The sequence below is a fragment of the Heterodontus francisci genome, chromosome 27 (genome assembly GCF_036365525.1).
Source record: "Heterodontus francisci isolate sHetFra1 chromosome 27, sHetFra1.hap1, whole genome shotgun sequence".
Lineage (NCBI taxonomy): Eukaryota > Metazoa > Chordata > Chondrichthyes > Heterodontiformes > Heterodontidae > Heterodontus > Heterodontus francisci.
This window is the reverse complement of record NC_090397.1, coordinates 4,221,855-4,244,774: the sequence shown is the minus strand read 5'-3', so window position 1 is coordinate 4,244,774 and position 22,920 is coordinate 4,221,855. Positions and strand designations below refer to the sequence as shown.

At 44.5% G+C, this 22,920-nt stretch overlaps 1 protein-coding gene across 1 annotated transcript in view; it reads right to left on the bottom strand.

Annotated features, from left to right (window-relative positions):
• washc4 (WASH complex subunit 4) overlaps window positions 1–22,920 on the bottom strand; it is a 128,757-nt gene that overhangs the window by 20,649 nt on the left and 85,188 nt on the right. Inside the window, exons 22-26 of the mRNA XM_068059384.1 lie at window positions 20,923–21,039; window positions 7,835–8,003; window positions 7,570–7,724; window positions 7,202–7,276; window positions 6,994–7,098 (exon numbers count right to left, since the gene is read on the bottom strand). Coding sequence (XP_067915485.1) covers window positions 6,994–7,098; window positions 7,202–7,276; window positions 7,570–7,724; window positions 7,835–8,003; window positions 20,923–21,039 — 621 coding nt within the window. The remainder of the gene's footprint in view (window positions 1–6,993; window positions 7,099–7,201; window positions 7,277–7,569; window positions 7,725–7,834; window positions 8,004–20,922; window positions 21,040–22,920) is intronic.

The window sequence follows — 22,920 nt, the reverse complement described above, 5'->3', positions numbered from 1 at the left end:
GAACTCTTTAGCCATAAATGCCGAATGGATGATCTATCTCGGCCCTCTCCTGAGATCCCCACAATCACAAATGCCAGTCTTGAGCCAATTTGATTCACTCCACATGACATCAACAGCTGAGGCAACAACAAAGGCTATGGGCTCTGGCAACATCCCTGCTGTAATACAGAAGACTTGTGCTCCAGAATTAGCCGCGACCCTAGCCAAGCTGTTCCAGTACAGCTACCCAACAATGTGGAAAACTGCCCAGGTATATCCTGTCTACAAAAAGCAGGACAAATCCAATCTGCCCAATTACCGCCCCATCAATCTACGCTCATCAGCAAAGCGATGGAAGGTGTCATCGACAGTACTATCAATCTCATAAATGCTCAGTTTGGGTTCCACCAGGGCAACGCAGCTCCAGACCTCATTACAGCCTTGGTCCAAACATGGGCAAAAGACCTGAATTCAAGAAGTGAGGTGAGAGTGACTGCCCTTGACATCAAGGCAGCATTTGACCGTGTGCAGCATAAAGGAGCCCTAGCAAAACTGGAGTTAATGGGAATCAGGGGTTGGAGGTCAATCATCTCAGCTCCAGGAGTTCCTCAGGGTAGTGGCCTAGGCCCAACCATCTTCAGCTGCTTCATCAATGACCTTCCCTCCATCATAAGGTCAAAAGTGAGCAGGTTTGCTGCTGATTGCAGCGTTCAGTTCCATTCACAACTCCTCAGATAATCAAACAGTCTGTGCCCACGTGCAGCAGGACCTGGATAACATTCAGACCTGGGCTAGGTGGCAAGTAACATTTGTGCCTCACAAGTACCAGGCAATGACCATCTCAAACAAGAGCAAATCAACCAATTCCTTTTGACATTCAACAGCATTACCCCATCAACATTCTGGGGTCACCATGGACCAGAAACCTAACTGGACCAGTCATATAAATACTGTGGCTACAAGGGCAGGTCAGAGGCTAGGAATCCTAAGGCGAGTAATTCATCTCCTGCCTTCCCAAAGCCTGCCCACCATCTACAAGGCACAAGTCAGGAGTGTGATGGAATACTCTCCACTTGCCTGGATGGGTGCAGCTCCAACAACACTCAAGAAGCTCGACACCATCCAGGACAAAGCAGTCTGCTTGACTGGCACCCCATCCACCACCTTAAATATTCACTCCCTCCACCACCAGTGAATCTATAAGATTCACTGCAGCATCTCACTAGGGCTTCTTCAAGGCAGCTTCCAAACCCACGACGTCTACCACCTAGAAGGACAAGAGCAGCAGATGCATGGGAACACCACCACCTGCAAGTTCCCCTCCAATTCAGTCACTGGGTCAAAATCCTGGAACTCAAGGGCAATTAGGAATGGGAAATACATGCTGGCCTTGGCAGCTACGTCCACATCCCATAAACAAATAAAAAAAGTAGACAGTCTGTTATAACCTTATCTTTGTTTATCAATGTTATTTGTTAGCTTACTTCTAAATGACCTTACATATTGCATCAGAAATGTCAAGCTGGCTTGTACCCAAACACTAAACTAGTTTGTACATTCTTATGTAATTCATGTCTGGAAGTGGCAAAGGCACAAATAAGGGTTTCAACAGCAGATGGGATGAGGTGGAGGGGTATTGGGCAGGGAGGGGGGAAAAAAGTCTTTGCAAAGGAGAGGGTTGAGGGTCAGAAACTCCGCTCAGGATTAAGGTTGTGAACAGTCTGTTGCAACCTGACACAGTGGCCAGGGAGGGGGTGCAGTGGTGATAACAGAGCAGAGTTTGTGAGGGGGCCCCAACCGTGGCAGCTTCAGTGTTATCATTCTTCCCGGGGTAAGTTAAAACTCATTCAAGATTGGAATATGGCAAGCAGTCAGACAGCAAAGGTAGCGGAGGGATTGAGGAGGACTGCTGGAGGGGTGCGGATGGAGGAAGAGACTAGAAACACTGGCACAGTGGCAAGCAGCATTTGGCTGGGAGAAATATAGTAGAAATCTGGAACTCGCCCCCCGAAAAGGCTGTGGATGCTGGAACAATTGAAACTTTAACTTTAAGCCTGAGATGGATAGATTTTTATTAGATAAGGGCATTAAAGGCAGGTAAACGGAGCTGAGATCAGCCATGATCTAATTGAATGGCAGAGCAGGTTCGAAGGTCTGTAGGGCCTCCTCCTGTTCCTGTTGAAAAGGAGGATATGAATTTTAAAATCAGGATTCACTGGGTGTAGATGTGAGGTAGAGGACTGGAGAATGGTCAACGTAATGCCAATTATTAAAAAAGGAGACAGAGCTAACCCAGGTCATATCCGGTCAGTTAGCTTAACAGTTGTGCTCGGAAACAATTTACATCTTTCACTAAGGATGAAATTACTATGGATTTTTTTTTTTAAAAAGAGATACAGCACTGAAAAAGGCCCTTCGGCCCGAGTCTGTGCCGACCATCAACCACCCATTTATACTAATCCTACACTAATCCCATATTCCTACCAAACATCCCCACCTGTCCCTATATTTCCCTACCACCTACCTATACTAGTGGCAATTTATAATGGCCAATTTACCTATAAACCTGCAAGTCTTTTGGGCTTGTGGGAGGAAACCGGAGCACCCGGAGAAAACCCACACAGACACAGGGAGAACTTGCAAACTCCACACAGGCAGCACCCAGAATTGAACCCGGGTCGCTGGAGCTGTGAGGCTGCGGTGCTAACCACTGCGCCACTGTGCCAGATAAAAAGAAAATGGTTAGAAATAGCCAGCATGGGTTTCAAAAGGAACTACCCGAATTGACAAAACTCAGAATTCTTTGAGCAGGTAACAAGTGTGGTGGATGGGAGAAATGCAGTGGATGTAGTGTACGTGGACGACAAAAAAGCCTTTGCAAAGCTACCACATGGTAGATTACTGGAGACAATTAAGGGTAATGGAATTCAGAGGAAGATAGCAAACTGGATTAAAAATTAGTTTGAAGGGAGGAGGAGGAGTCAAGAGCAGATTTTCCAGAGTGCATGGAAGTGGTAGTGGTGTCCCAGAGGGCTCAATTTTGTGGCCACTTCCATTCACTGTGCGTATCAATGATTCGAATATGGACCAGGAATAGGGTTTCCAACCTCTGGTTTAGAACATTACAACGCAGTACAGGCCCTTCGGCCCTCGATGTTGCGCCGACCTGTGAAACCATCTGACCTACACTATTCCATTTTCATCCATATGTCTATCCAATGACCACTTAAATGCCCTTAAAGTTGGCGAGTCTACTACTGTTGCAGGCAGGGCGTTCCACGCCTCTACTACTCTGAGTAAAGAAACTACCTCTGACATCTGTCCTATATCTATCACACCTCAACTTAAAGCTATGTCACCTCGTGTTTGCCATCACCATCCGAGGAAAAAGACTCTCACTATCCACCCTATCTAACCCTCTGATTATCTTATATGTCTCTATTAAGTCACCTCTCCTCCTCCTTCTCTCTAACGAAAACAACCTCAAGTCCCTCAGCCTTTCCTCGTAAGACTTCCCTCCATACCAGGCAACATCCTAACAAATCTCCTCTGCACCCTTTCCATAGCTTCCACATCCTTCCTATAATGCGGTGACCAGAACTGCACGCAATACTCCAGGTGCGGTCTCACCAGAGTTTTGTACAGCTGCAGCATGACCTCGTGGCTCCGAAACTCGATCCCCCTACTAATAAAAGCTAACACACCATATGCCTTCTTAACAGCCCTATTAACCTGGGTAGCAACCTTCAGGGATTTATGCACCTGGACACCAAGATCTCTCTGTTCATCTACACTACCAAGAATCTTCCCATTAGCCCAGTACTCTGCATTCCTGTTACTCCTTCCAAAGTGAATCACCTCGCACTTTTCCACATTAAACTCCATTTGCCATCTCAGCCCAGCTCTGCAGCCTATCTATGTCCCTCTGTAACCTACAACATCCTTCGGCACTATCCACAACTCCACCGACCTTAGTGTCATCCGCAAATTTACTAACCCACCCTTCTACACCCTCTTCCAGGTCATTTATAAAAATGACAAACAGCAGTGGCCCCAAAACAGATCCTTGCGGTACACCACTAGTAACTAAACTCCAGGATAAACATTTGCCATCAACCACCACCCTCTGTCTTCTTTCAGCTAGCCAATTTCTGATCCAAAGCTCTAAATCACCTTCAACCCCATACTTCCGTATTTTCTGCAATAGCCTACCATGGGGAACCTTATCAAACGCCTTACTGAAATCCATATACACCACATCCACTGCTTTACCCTCATCCACCTGTTTGGTCACCTTCTCGAAAAACTCAATAAGGTTTGTGAGGCACGACCTACCCAATAAGTTTGTGAATAACACAAAAATTGGTCATGTGGTAGGTGGTGAGGAGGATAGCTGTAGGCTGCAGGAAAATATTGATGGTCTGGTCAAATGGGCAGAAAAGTAGCAAACGGAATTCAACCTGGAGAAGCGTGAGGTGATGTATTTGGGGAGGTCAAACAAGGCAAAGGAATACATGATTAATGGGAAAATACTGAGAAGTGTAGAGGAAGTGAGGGACCTTGGAGTGAATATCCACAGATCCCTGAAGGTAGGAGTGGTCGATAAAGAAGGTTAAGGCGGCATATGGAATCCTTTCCTCTATTAGCCGAGGTGTAGAATACAAGAGCAGGGAGGTTATGCTGCAACAGCATAACTCACTGGTTAGGCCACAACTTGAGAACTGTGTGCAGTTCGGGTCACCTCATTCCAGAAAGGACGTAATTGGACTAGAGAGGGTACAGAGGAGATTTACGAGGATGTTGCCAAGACTAGAAAAATGCTTAATGTGTTCCAGAAGATTTGATCATGTGACACTGCTCAGGTGATGGAAAATCACATGACATTTGATCACTAACATGTGTCCACTGTCTGCAAATGTTAGGCATTCAGCTAAAGTAAATGCAGTAAGTATGACCAATCCTCGAATAAAATATTTGGATTTTTGTTATATAGTAAATGATAATTATAAATCAAAGAAATAACACAAAAGAAAAGACAGATTTAAGGATAAGTAATGTTTAAATAAAAACCACACCTGTGATGTTTCTACAGCATCAACCAAAATGAGAAACACCAAATACCAGTTATTCAATTAAAACATTGATATAAATAACTTTTATTAACAATATTGCAAGTTATAAAAATAAATAAAACCAAACTTAATTCAACTCACTGATGCTCATGCCCTGCCTCTGAAGACCAGCATCAGGGAGGTGAAGCTCAGTCCTCAGGGAGCAGCACCAAAGCTGCCTGACTCCCTGAACGAAACACATTATATAACAGCACACATCACAAAATGACATGAACATTTCCTCACTCCAGTTTGAATTTCTCTCTCTACCTCCCCCAGTGAGTTTCACACTCTCCCCCTCCCACCCCCAGTTGGACTTTTTCTTTTCCTCCCAGTTTGAGTTTCTCTCGCTCGCTCTCATTCCCCCAGTTTGAGTTTCTCTCTCGCGCTCTCACTCCCCCAGTTTGAGTTTCTCTCTCGCGCTCTCACTCCCCCAGTTTGAGTTTCTCTCTCGCGCTCTCACTCCCCCAGTTTGAGTTTCTCTCTCGCGCTCTCACTCCCCCAGTTTGAGTTTCTCTCTCGCGCTCTCACTCCCCCAGTTTGAGTTTCTCTCTCGCGCTCTCACTCCCCCAGTTTGAGTTTCTCTCTCGCGCTCTCACTCCCCCAGTTTGAGTTTCTCTCTCGCGCTCTCATTCCCCCAGTTTGAGTTTCTCTCGCTCGCTCTCATTCCCCCAGTTTGAGTTTCTCGCTCGCTCTCATTCCCCCAGTTTGAGTTTCTCGCTCGCTCTCATTCCCCCAGTTTGAGTTTCTCGCTCGCTCTCATTCCCCCAGTTTGAGTTTCTCGCTCGCTCTCATTCCCCCAGTTTGAGTTGCTCTCTCACTCTCCTCCCCACTCCCCCAATTTAGGTTTCTTGCACTCTCCCTCTCCCTCCCCCCAATTTAGATTTCTATCTCTCTCTACCTCCCCCAGTTTGGGTTTCTGTCACTTGCTCGCAGGATACACAGTTTATTTATTTTTTTATTTAGAGATACAGCACTGAAACAGGCCCACCGAGTCTGTGCCGACCATCAACCACCCATTTATACTAATCCTACATTAATCTCATATTCCTACCACATCCCCACCTTCCCCCTACCACCTACCTATACTAGGGGCAATTTATAATGGCCAATTTACCTATCAACCTGCAAGTCTTTGGCTGTGGGAGGAAACCGGAGCACCCGGCGAAAATCCACACGGTCACAGGGAGAACTTGCAAACTCCACACAGACAGTACCCAGAATCGAACCCGGGTCGTTGGAGCTGTGAGGCTACGGAGCTAACCACTGCGCCACTGTGCTGCCTAGACGGTTTTCATTGACCCCGATGCTCTCAGCCAGCAATGACGTTGTGTTTCCGAGAAGTTGGGAGATTAGCAAGGCCCGGACAACGAAAGCTATTACAAGCCATGACAGCTGGGGTACTGTGCATGGGTGTATTGCTTCTCATAAGTCACCAGCAGCAACACTTGAGATCCCAATCGCCCATTCCAGTCGACTCCCACCCAAAGCGGGAGAGTTGGGGACCCTAGAGGGAGTGTGTCCAAATGTGCAGATGATACCAGAGTAGGGATAGTTAATTCTTTACAAGGACAAACAAATATGCAAAGGGAAATTATTAAGATGGGGGAACGGGTTAAATAGTAGAGTTCGACGTCAGTAAGAGGTGAAAAAACTAACAATAATTGTACTGAGTGGAAGCAAGCTTGGTGCTATGGAGCAGAAGGATTTCGAGGTACAGGTTTACAGGAGATTAAAAGCATACTGATAAGGCTGTTTTATCACCAGAGGTATAGAATATAAAAGCCAAGAGGTAATGATGAGCCGATATAAAACTTGAGTAAGTCCTCAGTGACCCAACTGTACCAATTCTTTTTGCAAATTTGTTTAATAATTCATCTAATTAAGGATAGAGGACACTTACCGTTGTGTTCATAATGCCTGTTCCATGCGTACGGATTGAGTTTGCAACATGCCTAATGTTGATTGTATTGAGATGTTTATTGTTGCTTGTGCGTTCAATGAAGATCTGTAATATGCAATGAAACAAGTTTCGAACTCAATTTTAACAATTAAAGCTTCTCCTAACCATGCATCTCAAAAATCTATGCCATCAATTCCTAAAAATGTACCTGGTTGTTGAGATTGTAGAGATACCTTGAAACAAACACGTGGATATTTCGCATTATCTCCAGAACATCTAACCCCTGAAAACAATATGAAATTGCATTAAGAATGCTGCAATTACTTTGCACCCACTTTAATTCTCTGCTAAATCATTAGACTGTAATGGAAACTTTAAACTATCAAAATGCAAAATTAAACAGGTAATAAACTCAAAAAACCAAAAGGAAAATTTAGACCTCAGATTCTCCAGGAGCAGTACTCCAACAAAACAGCACTAAGCGTCACTTTGTGACAAATGCCAATCAGCCATGCATCTTCCCATTCAAAACAGTCCCGGTAAATGCCACACACTAAGAAACAGCTCAGCACTTACTTGTTCCAGGGTTTGGCTGGGAAGATGTGCTTCGGTCATCGAGAGACTGTAGCGCTGGGCTGCTAGATTTCTCATTTCACTATAGGTGGCCCAGTCATGAATAGCCACTGTTGTCAGGTTATAGAAAGTCTTGTCCAGATAGTGAGTTACATATGCTGTTAAAGATTTGTGAAAATGATTTTTAATTTCACATATCTGTTGCCAACTGTACAAAGCGATGTTTACCGAAGTCATTGAACAAGCTGAAATCTGAACAGGAACAAACCTTTAAGGTCAATGAATCTGTTAAAGAACCGGATTGGTTTGATAGAGAAGAAATCAGTCAAGTCTTTGATGCCAACTCTGAATGGATTTCGATCATCCAATTTTAAATGTGCGTGCACAGACAGTCTCAGATCCTTTTCGATCTCCTTACACAGCTTATCCAAAAGGTGCTGTCGGGGAAGACAGGATGAGGGATCCAGAGGAGGAATGCAAAAAAATTCAACAGATTACAGAAACTGTAATACTATAAGTCCGTTGCCATTCCATTTGGCCACATGCAAAAGAGCCGCTGCAATTCCAAGCACGGTGGCTAATTTAAATAGCTGGGGCGGGCTGCCCACCCCCCCCCACCATCACGTGGAGGGAGTGGGCTGTCTGTCCCTGGCAATAGCGACAACTGCCTGCATGCAGGCGCTGACGCATTTTTAAAGGGCTGTTAGTCCTAGTGGCAAATTTAAATATTTAAAGGGTTGTTGTAAATAAATAAAAATGTCCTTTTCCCCTCTCCCACATCCTCCCAATAACAATTAAATTATTTACCCTCCCCCACAACCCCAAGACACATACTTTTAGCATTTGACCTTCCACCTCCGCCAACCGCACAAACTCTAAACCATCCCCTACACCCATGATGTTTGCCTTTGCTCCATGACCTTTTGGTCAGCTATGTGGCCTTGTCCAATCTATACCTTCTCCTTTGTTATCTCTTGCCCCACCCCCGCCTCACTTGCTTATAACCCTTGACATTTCTAATATTTGCTAGTTCCGAAGAAGGGTCACTGACCCGAAACGTTAACTCTGCTTCTCTTTCCACAGATGCTGCCAGACCTGCTGAGTGATTCCAGCATTTCTTGTTTGTGTTTCAGATTTCCAGCATCTGCAGTATTTTGCTTTTATAATATGTTAATGGTGTGTTGAAAGACAAAGCATTAGTACAGATTAGCTGTTAATACACTGAATATTGAACAGTAAGTGTAAACCTGAAAAAAAAGTGAGTAAGCAAACTAGACAAACTAAGATGAAATGAAATAAATGCAAAAAAAAGATTGCAAAAAATGTAAAAAAAAAGAAAAAATAACTAAAAATGAAAGTAAAATGGGGGGCTGTCATGCTCTGAAATTATTGAACTCAATGTTCAGTTCGGCAGGCTGTAGTGTGCCTAATCGGTAGATGAGATGCTGTTCCTCGAGCTTGCGTTGATGTTCACTGGAACACTGCAGCAATCCCAGGACAGAGATGTGAGCATGAGAGCAGGGGGGAGTGTTGAAATGGCAAGCAACCGGAAGCTCAGGGTCCTGCTTGCGGACTGAGCGGAGATGTTCCACAAAGCGGTCACCCAGTCTGCACTTGGTCTCCCCAATGTAGAGGAGACCACGTTGTGAGCAGCGAATACAGTATACTACATTGAAAGTAGTACAAGTAAATCGCTGCTTCACCTGAAAGCAGTGTTTGGGGCCTGGGATAGTGAGGAGAGAGGAGGTAAATGGGCAGGTATTACACATCCTGCGATTGCAGGGGAAGGTGCCATGGGACGGGGACGAGGTAGTGGGGGTAAAGGAGGAGTGGACCAGGGTGTCGCGGAGGGAACGATCCCTTCGGAATGCTGACGGAATATAAATTTGTCAAGAGTCTCACCTTGTGACTTTTTAAAAAAATTAATTCATGAGATGTGGGCATCGTTGGCAAAGCCAGCATTTGTTGCCCATCACAACTGAGTGGCTTGCTCGGCCATTTTAGAGAGCAGTTAAGAGTCAACCACATTGCTGTGGGTCTGGAGTCACATGTAGGCCAGACCAGGTAAGGACAGCAGATTTCCTCCCCTAAAGGACATTACAGAACCAGATGGGTTTTTACAATTGACAATGGTTTCATAGCCATCATCAGACTAGCTTTTAATTCCAGATTTATTAATTAAATTCAAATTCCACCTTCTCCCATAGTGGTTATTGTAGGTTATTGCGAAGCAAATGCCACTTGATGGCACTGTCGTCAATATCTTCCATCACTTTACTGATGATCGAAAGTAGACTAATGAGACATACCTGGGAAATTTTCCACATTGTCAGTTAGATGCCAGTGTTGTAGCTGTACTGAAACAGCTTGGCTAGGGGCACGGCTAGTTCTGCAGCACAGGTCTTCAGTACTACAGCCAGGAAGATATCAGGATCCATAGTCTTTACAGCATCCAAGTGTCAATGTCATTTCTTGATTTTTTTTTGGAGTCCCACGAGTTATATTTGTGAAGGCTGATCATTTATAATACACCACTATAGTGACACGACTGTAGAGGTTTCAAACATCGACAGATTCCACAAAAACTCCACATGCTGGTCCTTAAAACTCCCACTTGCCTGACCCTGAGGAGAACCCCACATCATTTCTGCTCCGTGATTGCTGGCGGTGCTTTCCCTTTTGCTCTCAGTTTGAAGAACCACAAAATTGATGCAATTCCTGCATATGCAGCTAGCACATAATTCCTCCTCCCTGTGATGGTGTACGCATTGAAGTACTTCTGGAAGCCAATGAACTGGTGTTGAGTGCCATTGTGACCAGCCATTCTCACTCACACAAACTTGGCTCTGCCGCTCACAACGTCCTTCAGAGGCCCAGCTCCACCCATCATTTCTTGATGCCACGTGGAGTGAATCAAATTGGCTGAAGACTGGCATCTGTGATGCTGGGGATCTTAGGAGGAGGCTGAGATGGATCATCCACTCGGCACTTCTGGCTGAAGATGGTCGCAAATGTTTCAGCCTTTTCTTTTGCACTGATGTGCTGGGCTCTTCAATCATTGAGGATGGGGATTTCTGCGGAGTCTCCTCCTCCGGTTCATTGTTTAACTGTCCACCACTATTCACGAATGGATGTGGCAGGACTGCATATTAATCTGTTAATTGTGTATTAATTATTTAATTATATGCAGGTGGAGGGTGTTAACTGAGGTCTCCCTTGAGCACTTATAAGCAGACACTTACTGAGACTGGTGAAGGGGTTTTGAATGAGGAGCTACTTGTTTGTAATCCTTTTACTCTTTACAATAAATTTGAAACTGAGTAAAGACAGGCTCCAGCACTATCCTTCCACAACAAACATTCTGGAATTTAACACTGCAGAGCTTTGAACTGTGCCAAGAACACAAGAATTAGGAGGAGTAGGCCATTTGGCACTGCAAGCCTGCTCCGCCATTTGATAAGATCAAAGCTGATCTGATTGTGGCCTCAACCCCACTTTCCTGTCTGCCCTCCATAATCCTTGACTCCTCTGCCTATCAGAAATCTACCTAACTCACTCTTGAATATATTCAATGACACAGTGGCGCAGTGGTTAGCACCGCAGCCTCACAGCTCCAGCGACCCGGGTTCAATTCTGGGTACTGCCTATGTGGAGTTTGCAAGTTCTCCCTGTGTCTGCGTGGGTTTCCTCCAGGTGCTCCGGTTTCCTCCCACATGCCAAAGACTTGCAGGTTGATAGGTTAATTGGCCATTATAAATTGCCCCTAGTATAGGTAGGTGGTAGGGAAATATAGGGACAGGTGGGAATGTGGTAGGAATATGGGATTAGTGTAGGATTAGTATAAATGGGTGGTTGATGGTCGGCACAGACTCGGTGGGCCGAAGGGCCTGTTTCAGTGCTGTATCTCTAAACTAAAAAACTAAAACTTAATCGCTGACCCAGCTCAACTGCCCTCTGGGGAAGTGAATCCCACAGACAATGATGCTCTGAGCAAAAAAAAAATCTCATCTTAGTCATTATTGGGAGATCCCTAATTCTGAATAAAAGAATACGACGGATGCTGGAAATCTGAAATAAAAACAGAAAGTGCTGGAAATACTCAGCAGGTCTGGCAGCATCTATGGAGAGAGAAGCACAGTTAACGTTTCAGGTCAGTGACCTTTCATCCAACCCGTCAAGTCCCTTGAGGATCTTATATATTTCAATAAGATCACCCCTCATTCTTCTCAACTCCAATGGGTATAGGCCCAACCTGTTCAACCTTTCATCCCAGGTATCAGTCGAGTGAGTCTTCTCTGAACTGCCTTAAGCAAGGAGACCAAAAGTGTACACAATACTCCAGATGTAGTCTAACTAAGGTCCTGTACAGTTGTGGCAACAATTACCTACTTTTATACTCGATTCCCCTTGCAATAAATGCCAACATTCCATTTGCCTTCCTTATCATTTGCTGTATCTGCATACTAGCTTTTTGTGAGCCATCTTCTGGGACACCCAGATCCCTCTGTACCGTAGAGTTCTGCAGTCTCTCTCCATTCAAATAATATACTGTTTTCCTAGTCGTCTTGCCACATTATACTCTACCTGCCAGATTTTTGCCCACTCACTTAACCTATTTAAATCCCTTTGTAAACTCTATGTCCTCTTGACAGCTTACTTTCCTACCTAATTTTTTGTCATCAACAAATTTAGCTACCATACATTCAGTCCCTTCATCAAAGTCATTGATATAGATTGTATATAGTTGAGGCCCTAGCACTGATCCCTGCGGCACTCGACTAGTAACAGTTTGCCAACCCAAAAATGATCCATTTATCCCTACTCTCTGCTTGCTATTAGCTTACCAATCCTCTATCCATGCCCCCTACACCATAAACTCTTATTTTGTGTCGTAATCTTTGATGTGGCACCTTATCAAATGCCTTTTGAAATCCAAGTACACCACATCTACAGGTTCCCCTTTCTCCACCTTGCTTGTTACTTCCTCAAAGAACTATAATAGATCAGTCAAACACAGTTTCCCTTTCACAAAACCATGTTGGCAGTGCCTGATTGTATAAGGATTTTCTAAATGTTCCAATATTACCTCCTTAATAATGGATTTTAATGAACAGATGTTAGGCTAGCTGGCCTATAGTTACTGCTTTCTGTCTCCCCTCCTTTCTTGAATAGAAGTGTTACATTTGCGATTTTCCAATCTGCTGGAACTTTTCCAATATCCAGGAAATTCTGGAAGATCACAACCAGTGCATCTACCATCTCTGTAGCCACTTCTTTTAAGACCCGAGGATGCAAGCCATCGGGTCCAGGGGAGTTGTCAGCCTTTAGTTTCAAAAGTTTTCACAATATCTTTTACCTAGTGATTGTTTTTAAGTTCCACCCTTTCTTCACTTCTTGATTTTCAAGTATTCTTTAAGCAGACACAAAATACCTGTTCAACGTTTCTGCCATTCCCTTGTTTCCCATTACTACCCCCGTCTCACCCTCTAAGGGACCAATGCTCACTTGAGTTACTCTTTTCCTTTTTAAATACTTGTCGAAACTCATACTATCTATTTTTATATTTCTAGCTAGCTTTCTTGCATACTCTAATTTCTCTCTTTTTTGTCACTCTTTGCCAGTTTCTGAAATCTGTCCAATCTGCTGATCTACCACTAATCTTCGCAGTATTGTATACTTTTTCCTTCAATTTGATACTATCGTTAACTTCTTTTGCATCCTTCTCAAAGTCTTTCTTTCTCACTGGAACATACCTTAGCTGGGGGTTATGAAATACCTCCTTAAATGTCTGCCACTGTTTCTCTACTGTCCTATCTTTTAATCTAACATCCCAGTTCACTTTAGCCAACTCTGCCTTCATTTCCTTGTAATTGCCTTTATTTATGTTTAAGTCACTACTCTGAGACCACACTTCTCTCACTCAAACTGAATGCAAAATTCTATCATGTTATGATAACTGTTACCTCGAAGCTCCTTTACTACGAAGTCATTAATTAATCCTGTCTCATTACACATTACCAGGTCTAAAATAGCCTGCTCCCTGTTTCACACAAGAATGTACTGCTCTAGTAAATTGTCCCGAATACTCAAACTCATCTTCCAGGCTATCTTTGCCAATCTGATTCATCCAATCTATAAGTAGATTAAAATCACCCACGATTATTGTAGTACTTTCTTACAAGCCCCCATTATTTCTTCCCGTATTCTCTGTCCTATACTGTAACTGTTAGGGGTACTATAAAATACTCCCACAATGACTTCTTACCTTTGTTATTTCTTATCTCTACCCAAACTGATTCTACATCTTGATCTTCTGAATTAAGGTCATCTCTCACTATTGTACCAACGTCACCCTTAAGTAACGGAGCTACCCCATCACTTTTTCCTAGCTTATTGTTCTTCTGAAACGTCAAATACCCTTGAATATTTAGGTCCCAGCCTTGGTCACCTTGCAACCACATCTCTGAAATGGCTATCAGGTCATACATATTTATTTCTAATTGCGCTATCAATTCATCTATTTTGTTAGGAATGCTGCACCCTTTAATTCTATCTATCTTTTTACCATTCTTGCAAATTCTGGCCTTATCTGCTGGTGCACTCTTCAGTTTGTATGCTCTGCCCCTTCCTGCCACACTCTGGTTATCATTACCCATACTAATGCCCCGTTCTATTGCCTTGTACCTTCTCTTTAATTTACCACGTCTCCCCTCACGTGATCCCTCCTCCACCAATATTTCGTTTCAAGCCCTCTCTACCACCAGAACACAGGTTCCAGCACAGTTCAGGTGAAGACTGTCTCAACGGTACAACTCCCACTTTCCCCAGTACTGGTGCCAGTGCCCCATGAATTGAAACCATTTCTCCCCCACCAATTTTTGAGCCACGCATTCAACTCTCTAATTTTATTTACCCTAAGCCAATTTGCTCATGGCTCAGGTAGTAATACAGAGATTACCACCTTTGTGGTTCTGCTTTTTAATTTAGCCCCTAGCTGCTCATAATCTCTAAGCAGAACCTCTTTCCTACTGCTATCTATGTCACTGGTGCCCATATGGACGACAACTGGATCCTCCCTCTCCCACTGCAAGTTCCTCTCCAGCCCCGAGCAGATGTCCCAAGCCCTGGCACCGGCTGGGCAACACAGCCTTCTGGACTCAAGCGCTCAGTTGGAGAGAACTGAGTCTATCCCCATGACTATACTGTCCCCCTATATTTCTGTTTACTCCCATTTGAATGGCTCCCTGTACCATGGTGCCCGATCAGTTCGCTTATCCACCTTGCAATCCCGTTCTCGTCCATACAATCTGAAAGAATGTCAAAATGTTAGACAATTGCAAGGGCTGAGGCGCCTCCACTTCTACCTTCTCTATTCCCATACCTGCCTCACTCACACTCACAACCTCCCGTCCCTGGCCACAGACCAAATCAGAAGACCCTAGCCTAAGGGGTGTGACTGCCTCCTGGAACAAAGTGTCCAGGTAACTTTTCCCCTCCCTGATGCATCATAAGTCTGAAGTTTGGCCTCCAGCTCATTAACTCTGAGCCAAAGTTCCTGGAGCCATGAACACTTACTGCAGATGTGGTTGCTGTGGATCACACCACGTCCACCAGTTCCCACGTACTGCAGCTGCAACACATCACCTGCCCTGCCATCCTTGTGTTTTAAGAAAATAATTGTTTTCTTAAATTTTAATGAATGCCTCAAGACCTGATTATTTCAATTAATGGTATACGTAACACAATTAAAATTCCCTAATTTAGATCAAGACAAAGAGAAACGACTCAATCACTTACCTTCTTTCCTGTTATGTCACACTTCAATTTTCTTTAGAATGCTCTGAACCCACAATTCACTCCCCTTAGCTCTTCAAACTCTCACACCACTGTCTCTAGTTATTCTCCAGCTCTGGTATGCTCTCACCTGCCTGTCCACCTAATTAATGCTTCCAGGCTTTAGCTCTGTCAGAGCAACACCTCCTCCATCACTGCACCCAATTCCCACACTTACCAAATTCCCAAGCGCTCACTCTGTCTTGAGTTGCACTCAGACACGAACTGGTAACCTCATGCCTGCTTACTTCTGTTGGTTGTAGGATTGCTTAGCTCGTTCTGACGCATGTCGCTTCTGCTGTTTGGCATGCAGGTAGTCCTGTGTTGCAGCTTCACCAGGTCAACACCTCATTTTTTCGATATGCCTTGTGCTTCTCCTGGCATGTTCTCCCGCATTCTTTATTGAACTGGGGTTGATCCCTTGGCTTGCCGGTGATGGGAGAGTGAGGGATGTGCCGAGCCATGAGACTACAGATTGTGGTTGAATACAATTCTGCTGATGCTGATGGTCCACAGCACCTCATGGATGCCCAGTTTTCAGCTGCCAGGTCTGTTCTGAATCTACTCAGCAGGTCAGGCAGCATCTGTGGAGAGAGAAGCAGAGTTAACGTTTCGGGTCTGTGACCTTTCATCAGAATAGTTCTGATGAAAGGTCACAGACCTGAAATGTTAACTCTGCTTCTCTCTCCACAGATGCTGCCTGACCTGCTCAGTATTTCCAGCACTTTGTTTTTATTTCAGATTTCCAGTATCTGCAGTATTTTGCTTTTATTTTACTGTTCTGAATTTATCCCATTTAGCACGGCGGTAGTGCCACACAACACGGGAGTATCTAAGTAATCTAAAAGTAAGTCATGGCAGGAGAGCTCGCACCTATGATATGCTCCTGCTGCACTATGTGGGAAATCAGGGAAGCTTCCAGTGTCCCAGACGACCATGTGTGCAGGAAGTGTATCCATCTGCAACTACTGGCTCCCCGCATTACGGAGCTAGAGCTGCGGGTGGATTCGCTGTGGAGCATCCGCGATGCTGAGATCGTCATGGACAGCACGTCACACCACAGGCAAATACTGCAAAGGCAGAAAGGGAATGGGTGACCACCAGGCAAAGTAAGAGGAAGGCAGGTAGTGTGGGAGTCCCCTGTGGCCATCCCCCTCTCTAACAGCCATACTGATTTGGACCCTTCCGAAGAAGGGTCACTGACCCGAAACGTTAACTCTGCTTCTCTTTCCACAGATGCTGCCAGACCTGCTGAGTGAATCCAGCATTTCTTGTTTTTGTTTCAGATTTCCAGCATCCGCAGTATTTTGCTTTTATTCTGATTTGGATATTGTTGGTGGAGATGGCTCAGGGGAAAGCAGCAAGAGCCAAGTTCATGGCACCATGGGTGGCTCAGCTGCACAGTAGCGAAGAGGAGGAGTGGCAGGGCTATAGTGATAGGGGATTCTATCGTAAGGGGTACAGATAGGAGTTTCTGTGGCCGCAAATATGACTCCAGGATAGTATGTTGCCTCACCGGTGCTAGGGTCAAGGATGCCACGAAGCGGCTGTAGGACATTCTGAAGCGGGAGGGTGAACAGTCAGAGGTTGTGGTACACATTGGTACCAACGACATAGGTAGAAAGAGGGATGAGGTCCTGCAACAATTTAGTGAGCTAGGTAGCAGATTAAAAAGCAGGACCTCAAAGGTTGTAATCTCGGAATTACTCCTGGTGCCACATGCTAGTGAGTATAGGAATAGGAGGATAGAGCAGATGAATGCGTGGCTGAGGAGATGGTGCAGGAGGGAGGGCTTTAGTTTCCTGGATCACTGGGTCAGTTTCTGGCAAAGGTGGGACCTGTACAAGTTGGACGGGTTGCACCTGAACCAGAACGGGACCAACATCCTTGTTGGGAGGTTTGCTAGTGCTGTTGGGGGGGGGTTTAAACTAATTTGCCAGGGGGATGTGATACAAAGTGGAGGTGCAGTAGGGGGTGATACACAGCCAAATATAGAAGAGAAATTGAGTCAGTCTGGAAGGCAGAGAAAATATAGACCTGTCAAGGCACAAGCAAACAATGCAAGGCTGGATTGCATCTATGTTAATGCAAGAAGTCTTAAAAGTAAGGCAGATGAATTGAGGGAGTTGATTAACACATGGGAATATGATATTATTGATATCACAGAGACATGGTTGAGGGAAGGGCAGGACTGGCAGCTCAATATTCCAGGGTATAGAATCTTCTGACGTGACATGGGGAGGGGTGTAGAAGAGGAGGTAGCATTGCACTGTTAATCAAGGAGTCAATTACTGTAGTAAGGAGGGATGATATCTTAGAAGGTTCCTCAAATGAGGCCATATGGGTAGAACTTAAAAACAAAAAGGGGGCAATCACTTGGCTGGGAGCGTGCTACAGGCCTCCAAACAGTCAGGGACAGATAGAGGAGCATATATGTGGGCAAATCCCAGAAAGGTGCAACAATAATAGGTTAATAATAGTAGGGGATTTCAACTTCCCCAATATCAACTGGGATAGTCTTAGTGCAAAAGGCTTAAAGGGGGCAGAATTCTTAAAAGTACAAACAGGAGAGCTTTTTGAGCAAGCATGTAGAAAGTCCAAGAGAAGGGGCGATACTGGACCTAATCCTAGGGAATGAAGACGGACAAGTGGTAGAAGTGTCAGTGGGGGAGCATTTCGGGGATAATGATCATAACTCTAAGATTTAAGGTAGTTATGGAAAAGGGCAAAGAGGCACCAGAAATAAAGGTACTGAATTGGGGGAAAGCTGATTTCAATATGATAAAACAGGATCTGGCTAAAGTGGACTGGGAGCAGCTACTTGTAGGAAAGTCTACATCAGACCAGTGGGAGTCATTCAAAAAGGAAATAGTGAGAGTTCAGGGACAACATGTTCCCGTAAAGGTGAAGGGTAGGACCAACAAGCCCAGGGAACCCTGGATGTCAAGGGATGTAGAGGATTGGATAAGGGAAAAAAAGGCTTACGGCGTATTCAAAGCGCTGAAAACAGCAGAGGCCCTTAGAGGAGTATAGAAAGTGTAGGGGGGGTACTTAAAGTAATTAGGAGAGCGAAGAGGGGACACGAAAAAACACTGGCGGGCAAGATAAAGGAAAATCCCAAAACTTTTTATAAGTATATTAAGGGCAAGAGGATAACCAGGGAAAGAGCAGGGCCCATTAGGGACCAAAGTGGCAATGAGTGTGGAGCCGGAGGACATAGGTAAGGTTTTAAATGATTACTTTTCATCTGTGTTCACCATGGAGAAACATAGAAAAATAGTAGTAGGCCGTTCGGCCCTTTGAGCCTGCTCCGCCATTCAATACAATCATGGCTGATCATCCAAACTCAGTAACCTGTTTCCGCTTTCTCCCCGTATCCCTTGATCACTTTAGCCCCAAGAATTATATCTAACACTTTCTTGAATATATTTAATGATCCGGCCTCAACTGCTTTCTGTGGTACAGAATGCCACAGGTTCACACTCTCTGGGTAAGAAATCCTTCCTCATCTAAGTCCTAAATGGCTTACCCCTTATCCTTAGACTGTGACCCCTGGTCCTGGACTCCCCCACCATCGGGAACATCCTTCCTGCATCTAGTCTTTCCAGTCCCGTTAGAATTTTGCAGGTTTCGATAAGATCCCCTCTCATTCTTCTAAACTCTAGCGAATACAAGCCTAATTGATCCAATCTCTCTTCATACGTCAGTCCTGCCATCCCAGGAATCAGTCTGGTGAACCTTTGCTGCACTCCCTCCATCCTCAGATAGTGGCAGGAAGCAGAGGGCAACGGTTGAGGGTTGTTTTTGCAAGTGGAAGCCTGCGACCAGTGGCGTACCGCAGGGATCGCTGCTGGGTCCCTTACGGCTTGTCATGTATATTAAATGATTTAGACGTGAATATAGGAGGTATGATCAGTAAGTTCGCAGATGACACGAAAATTGTTGGTGTCGTAAACAGTGAAGACGACAGCCTTGGGTTACAGGGTGATCTAGATGGGCTGGTAAAATGGGTGGAGCAGTGGCAAATGGAATTTAATCCTGAGAAGTGAGGTGATGCATCTTGGGAGGACTAACAAGGCAAGGGAATATACAATGGATGGTAGGACCCTAGGAAGTACAAAGGGTCAGAGGGACCTTGGTGTACTTGTCCATAGATCAATGAAGGCAGCAGCACAAGTAGATAAGGTGGTTAGCAAGGCATATGGGATACTTGCCTTTATTAGCCAGGGCATAGAATATAAGAGCAGGGAGGTTAAGATGGAGCTGTATAAAACGGTAGTTAGGCCACAGCTGGAGTACTGTGTACATTGTGGTGACCAGAACTATCGGAAGGATGTGACTGCACTGGAGAGGGTGCAGAGGAGATTCACCAGGATGTTGCCTGGGCTGAAGCATTTCAGCTATGAAGAGAGACTAGATAGGCTAGGGTCGTTTTCTTTAGAGAAGGCTGGGGGGGGACCTGATTGAGGTATACAAAATTATGGAGGAGCATTGATAGGATAGATAGGAAGAAACTTTTTCCCTTAGCGGAGGGATCAATAACCAGGGATCATAGATTTAAGGTAAGGGGCAGGAGGTTTAGAGGGATTTGAGGAAAAAAATTTTCACCCAAAGGTTGGTTGGAATCTGGCATGCACTGCCTGAAGAGGTGGTAGAGGCAGGAACCCTCACAACATTTTAGAAGTATTTACATGAGCTCTTGAAATGCCATAGCATACAAGGCTACGGGCCAAGTGCTGGAAAATGGAATTAGGATAGGTGCTTGATGGCCAGCTCGGACACGATGGGCCGAAGGGCCTGTTTCTGTGCTGTATAACTCTATGACTAAATGATGGAGGGTATCCTCAGTGTGATGACCTGCGAAGATATCTATTATAGATACCTTTCTTAAAGGACGCTGAAAACAAGTGAAATTATGACCCTCCCTGCGGCAGAACTTTTCAAATTATAAAACGAAACTGTGGAACCACAACCTCAACCTGTGTAACTGGTACCACTCACACCCACTCCGAATACTCCCTCTATCTCCAGTACAATGATAGGTCTGCCCCTGGCCCACACACTGCCATGGAAAGTCTGCTTTAATCGAGTTGAAATGAAGCTCCATTTCCTTCAGCCAGCCAGGTCATGAGAACCACAGCCTTACTGCACAACAGAAGCATGCTTATTCTTTACATTAAAAAGAGATCTATAAAACATAAACAACTCTATTTTAATGACACATTTATACTTCATCAATGGCACCTCAAACATGATCCAAGTTCCTAAACAGTTGTTTCGATGGTCACATCCTCACATGCACATAAACTGCTTCAAGTAATTTTCCAGCATTCAAGTCTTATTGGACAAAGTCTGAAGAAATCTTGAAAGCTCTTCAACTAACAATTTAAGACAAGTCCCGAGTTTCAAATTTAAATGCAGGTTAAAACCTGGGTAGCTAAAATTTTCAACTCGGGTTACTTGTTTTATATGCATCCTTCTAACAATTAAAACAATGGCATTTTTAGCTTTGATACCAGTTACCTCATTTAGCACATCCATGATTTCCTTATCAAAGGACTCCAGCAATACTTGGGTAGATTCCAGGTGCCGTGCATGCTTCATGGGTGGCACACAGTCCCTCAAAGCACTGAACATGTACTAAAAAAAAAAGTGAAATATCAGAGCATGCAAAACAAATATTAACATTTTACAACTAAGTACACTTTCAAGTTTATATAATCAACAGTGTCCCCACATACTTCTCCAGCATATTATACATCTAATACAATCATAGGTAGAATCCACTCCATTCAAAAAGCATATTTTCAAATTAACTTCCGCTCAACTTAATTTAATCTTGGAGATGATTCAAAAAAGACTAATTATGCTGTAGGAAAATCAAAGTGACTCCTGACAACGCAGTGGCCCACTGACGTCATCAGAGCACTCCAAATTGCGCAGATACATAAATGGTCTCCTGCGCATGCGCAGCCTACATCTTGCCTTGTCAGGATTAACTGGCGCAGGAAATCGCACTCACCCTTCGGCCACTTGCTCCCTGCTTCCCCCCACCTCCGCTCTCCGACCCCTCGCTCCCCACTCCCCCCAACCCCGCCCATCCCTCCAGACACTAACTCTAGGACACGGGCAGCTTCCCTCCTCTCAGTCACTCGCTCCGCCCCAAAGCAGCAAAGCGGGCCGCGAGGGTTGACGGGGCGATGTAGGAGTGGCCGAAAGGAGGGAAGCAGCCCGCGGCCTACAGCTAGTGTCTGGAGGGATGGGCAGGGGGTGAGAACCCGGAGACTGGGATGGCACTGAAACCGCTCAGAATTACGGAGGGTGCGCAGCACGGTCAAAGGTGCTGTCCTTCTGATGCATTTTCGTGCACATGCACCAGTTAGAGGGGGCAAAGGGAGTGGGGGGGGGGGGGGGGGGGTGAGGGGAGGGGGCAAGGAGCTCAGATTATCTGTTTCATTAGTACAATTAGATTGGGCCCATGTTTGCTTGTTAGCACATCATTTCAAGGAATCTGAAGTCTAATGGAAGTCAGAAGGACCTCAACTCCTCTTACTTGAATACTGATTATGGTTTCTACACAAATACTTTGAAAGGCATGGTTTTAATATTCAGGATGGAATATATTACATCTTGCTGACGAACTTTATATTAAAAATATCTTTCAAAATAGTTCCAAACAAAATCACATTGATGCAGCAGTATTGATGTTTCAATATGACCACACAAGATACTATAAAATGGCAGCTTAGACACAGCTTGGGGTAAATGCCCACATGATGTCATGGTGTTCTATTCCAGTGACATCACAAAGCGTGATGCCCACAACCATTCATGTTATGTCAGACCATCTGTCCTCACGCTGCCTCCAATAAATACCACACAAACACAGGAGAAGTTTTCTAATATTCTATAGTATTTACAATTGTGTGGAATTAATGGAATATACTCCCCTTCTAAATATGCACCGTATGTAACAATTCCTTTTTTTCAATTCATATTTGGGATGTGGGCATTGCAGCAAGACCAGTAAATATTACCCATTCCTAGTCATCCTGAGGTGGTGATAGTGGGCCTTCTTATTCTTTGTAGCAGTTCGATACAACTGAGTGGCTTGTAAGGCCATTTCAGGTGGCAGTTAAATGTTACCATGTTCGTGTGGGAGTGGAGTCACATACAGGTCAGAGTAAGGATGGCAGATTTCCTTCCCTAAAGGACATTAGTGAACCAGTTGAATTTTTAAACAACAATTTAACACGTTACATGATCACTTTTAGATATCAGCTTTCTTTTCTTTTTTTAAAAAGATAAAAAGTTACTTCAAATGGCCAAATTGCCATATTGAGATTTGAACTAATTCTCTGGATTACTAGTCCAGAAACATAACCACTGCACTACTGTACCCATGGTCTATACCTTTGGATGACGTCCATTTTCTAATATGCATACATCATCCAATATACTGATAAGTGAAACAGATAACTACTGTAGATTAATATGAATTCTGAAATTTTCACTAGTCCA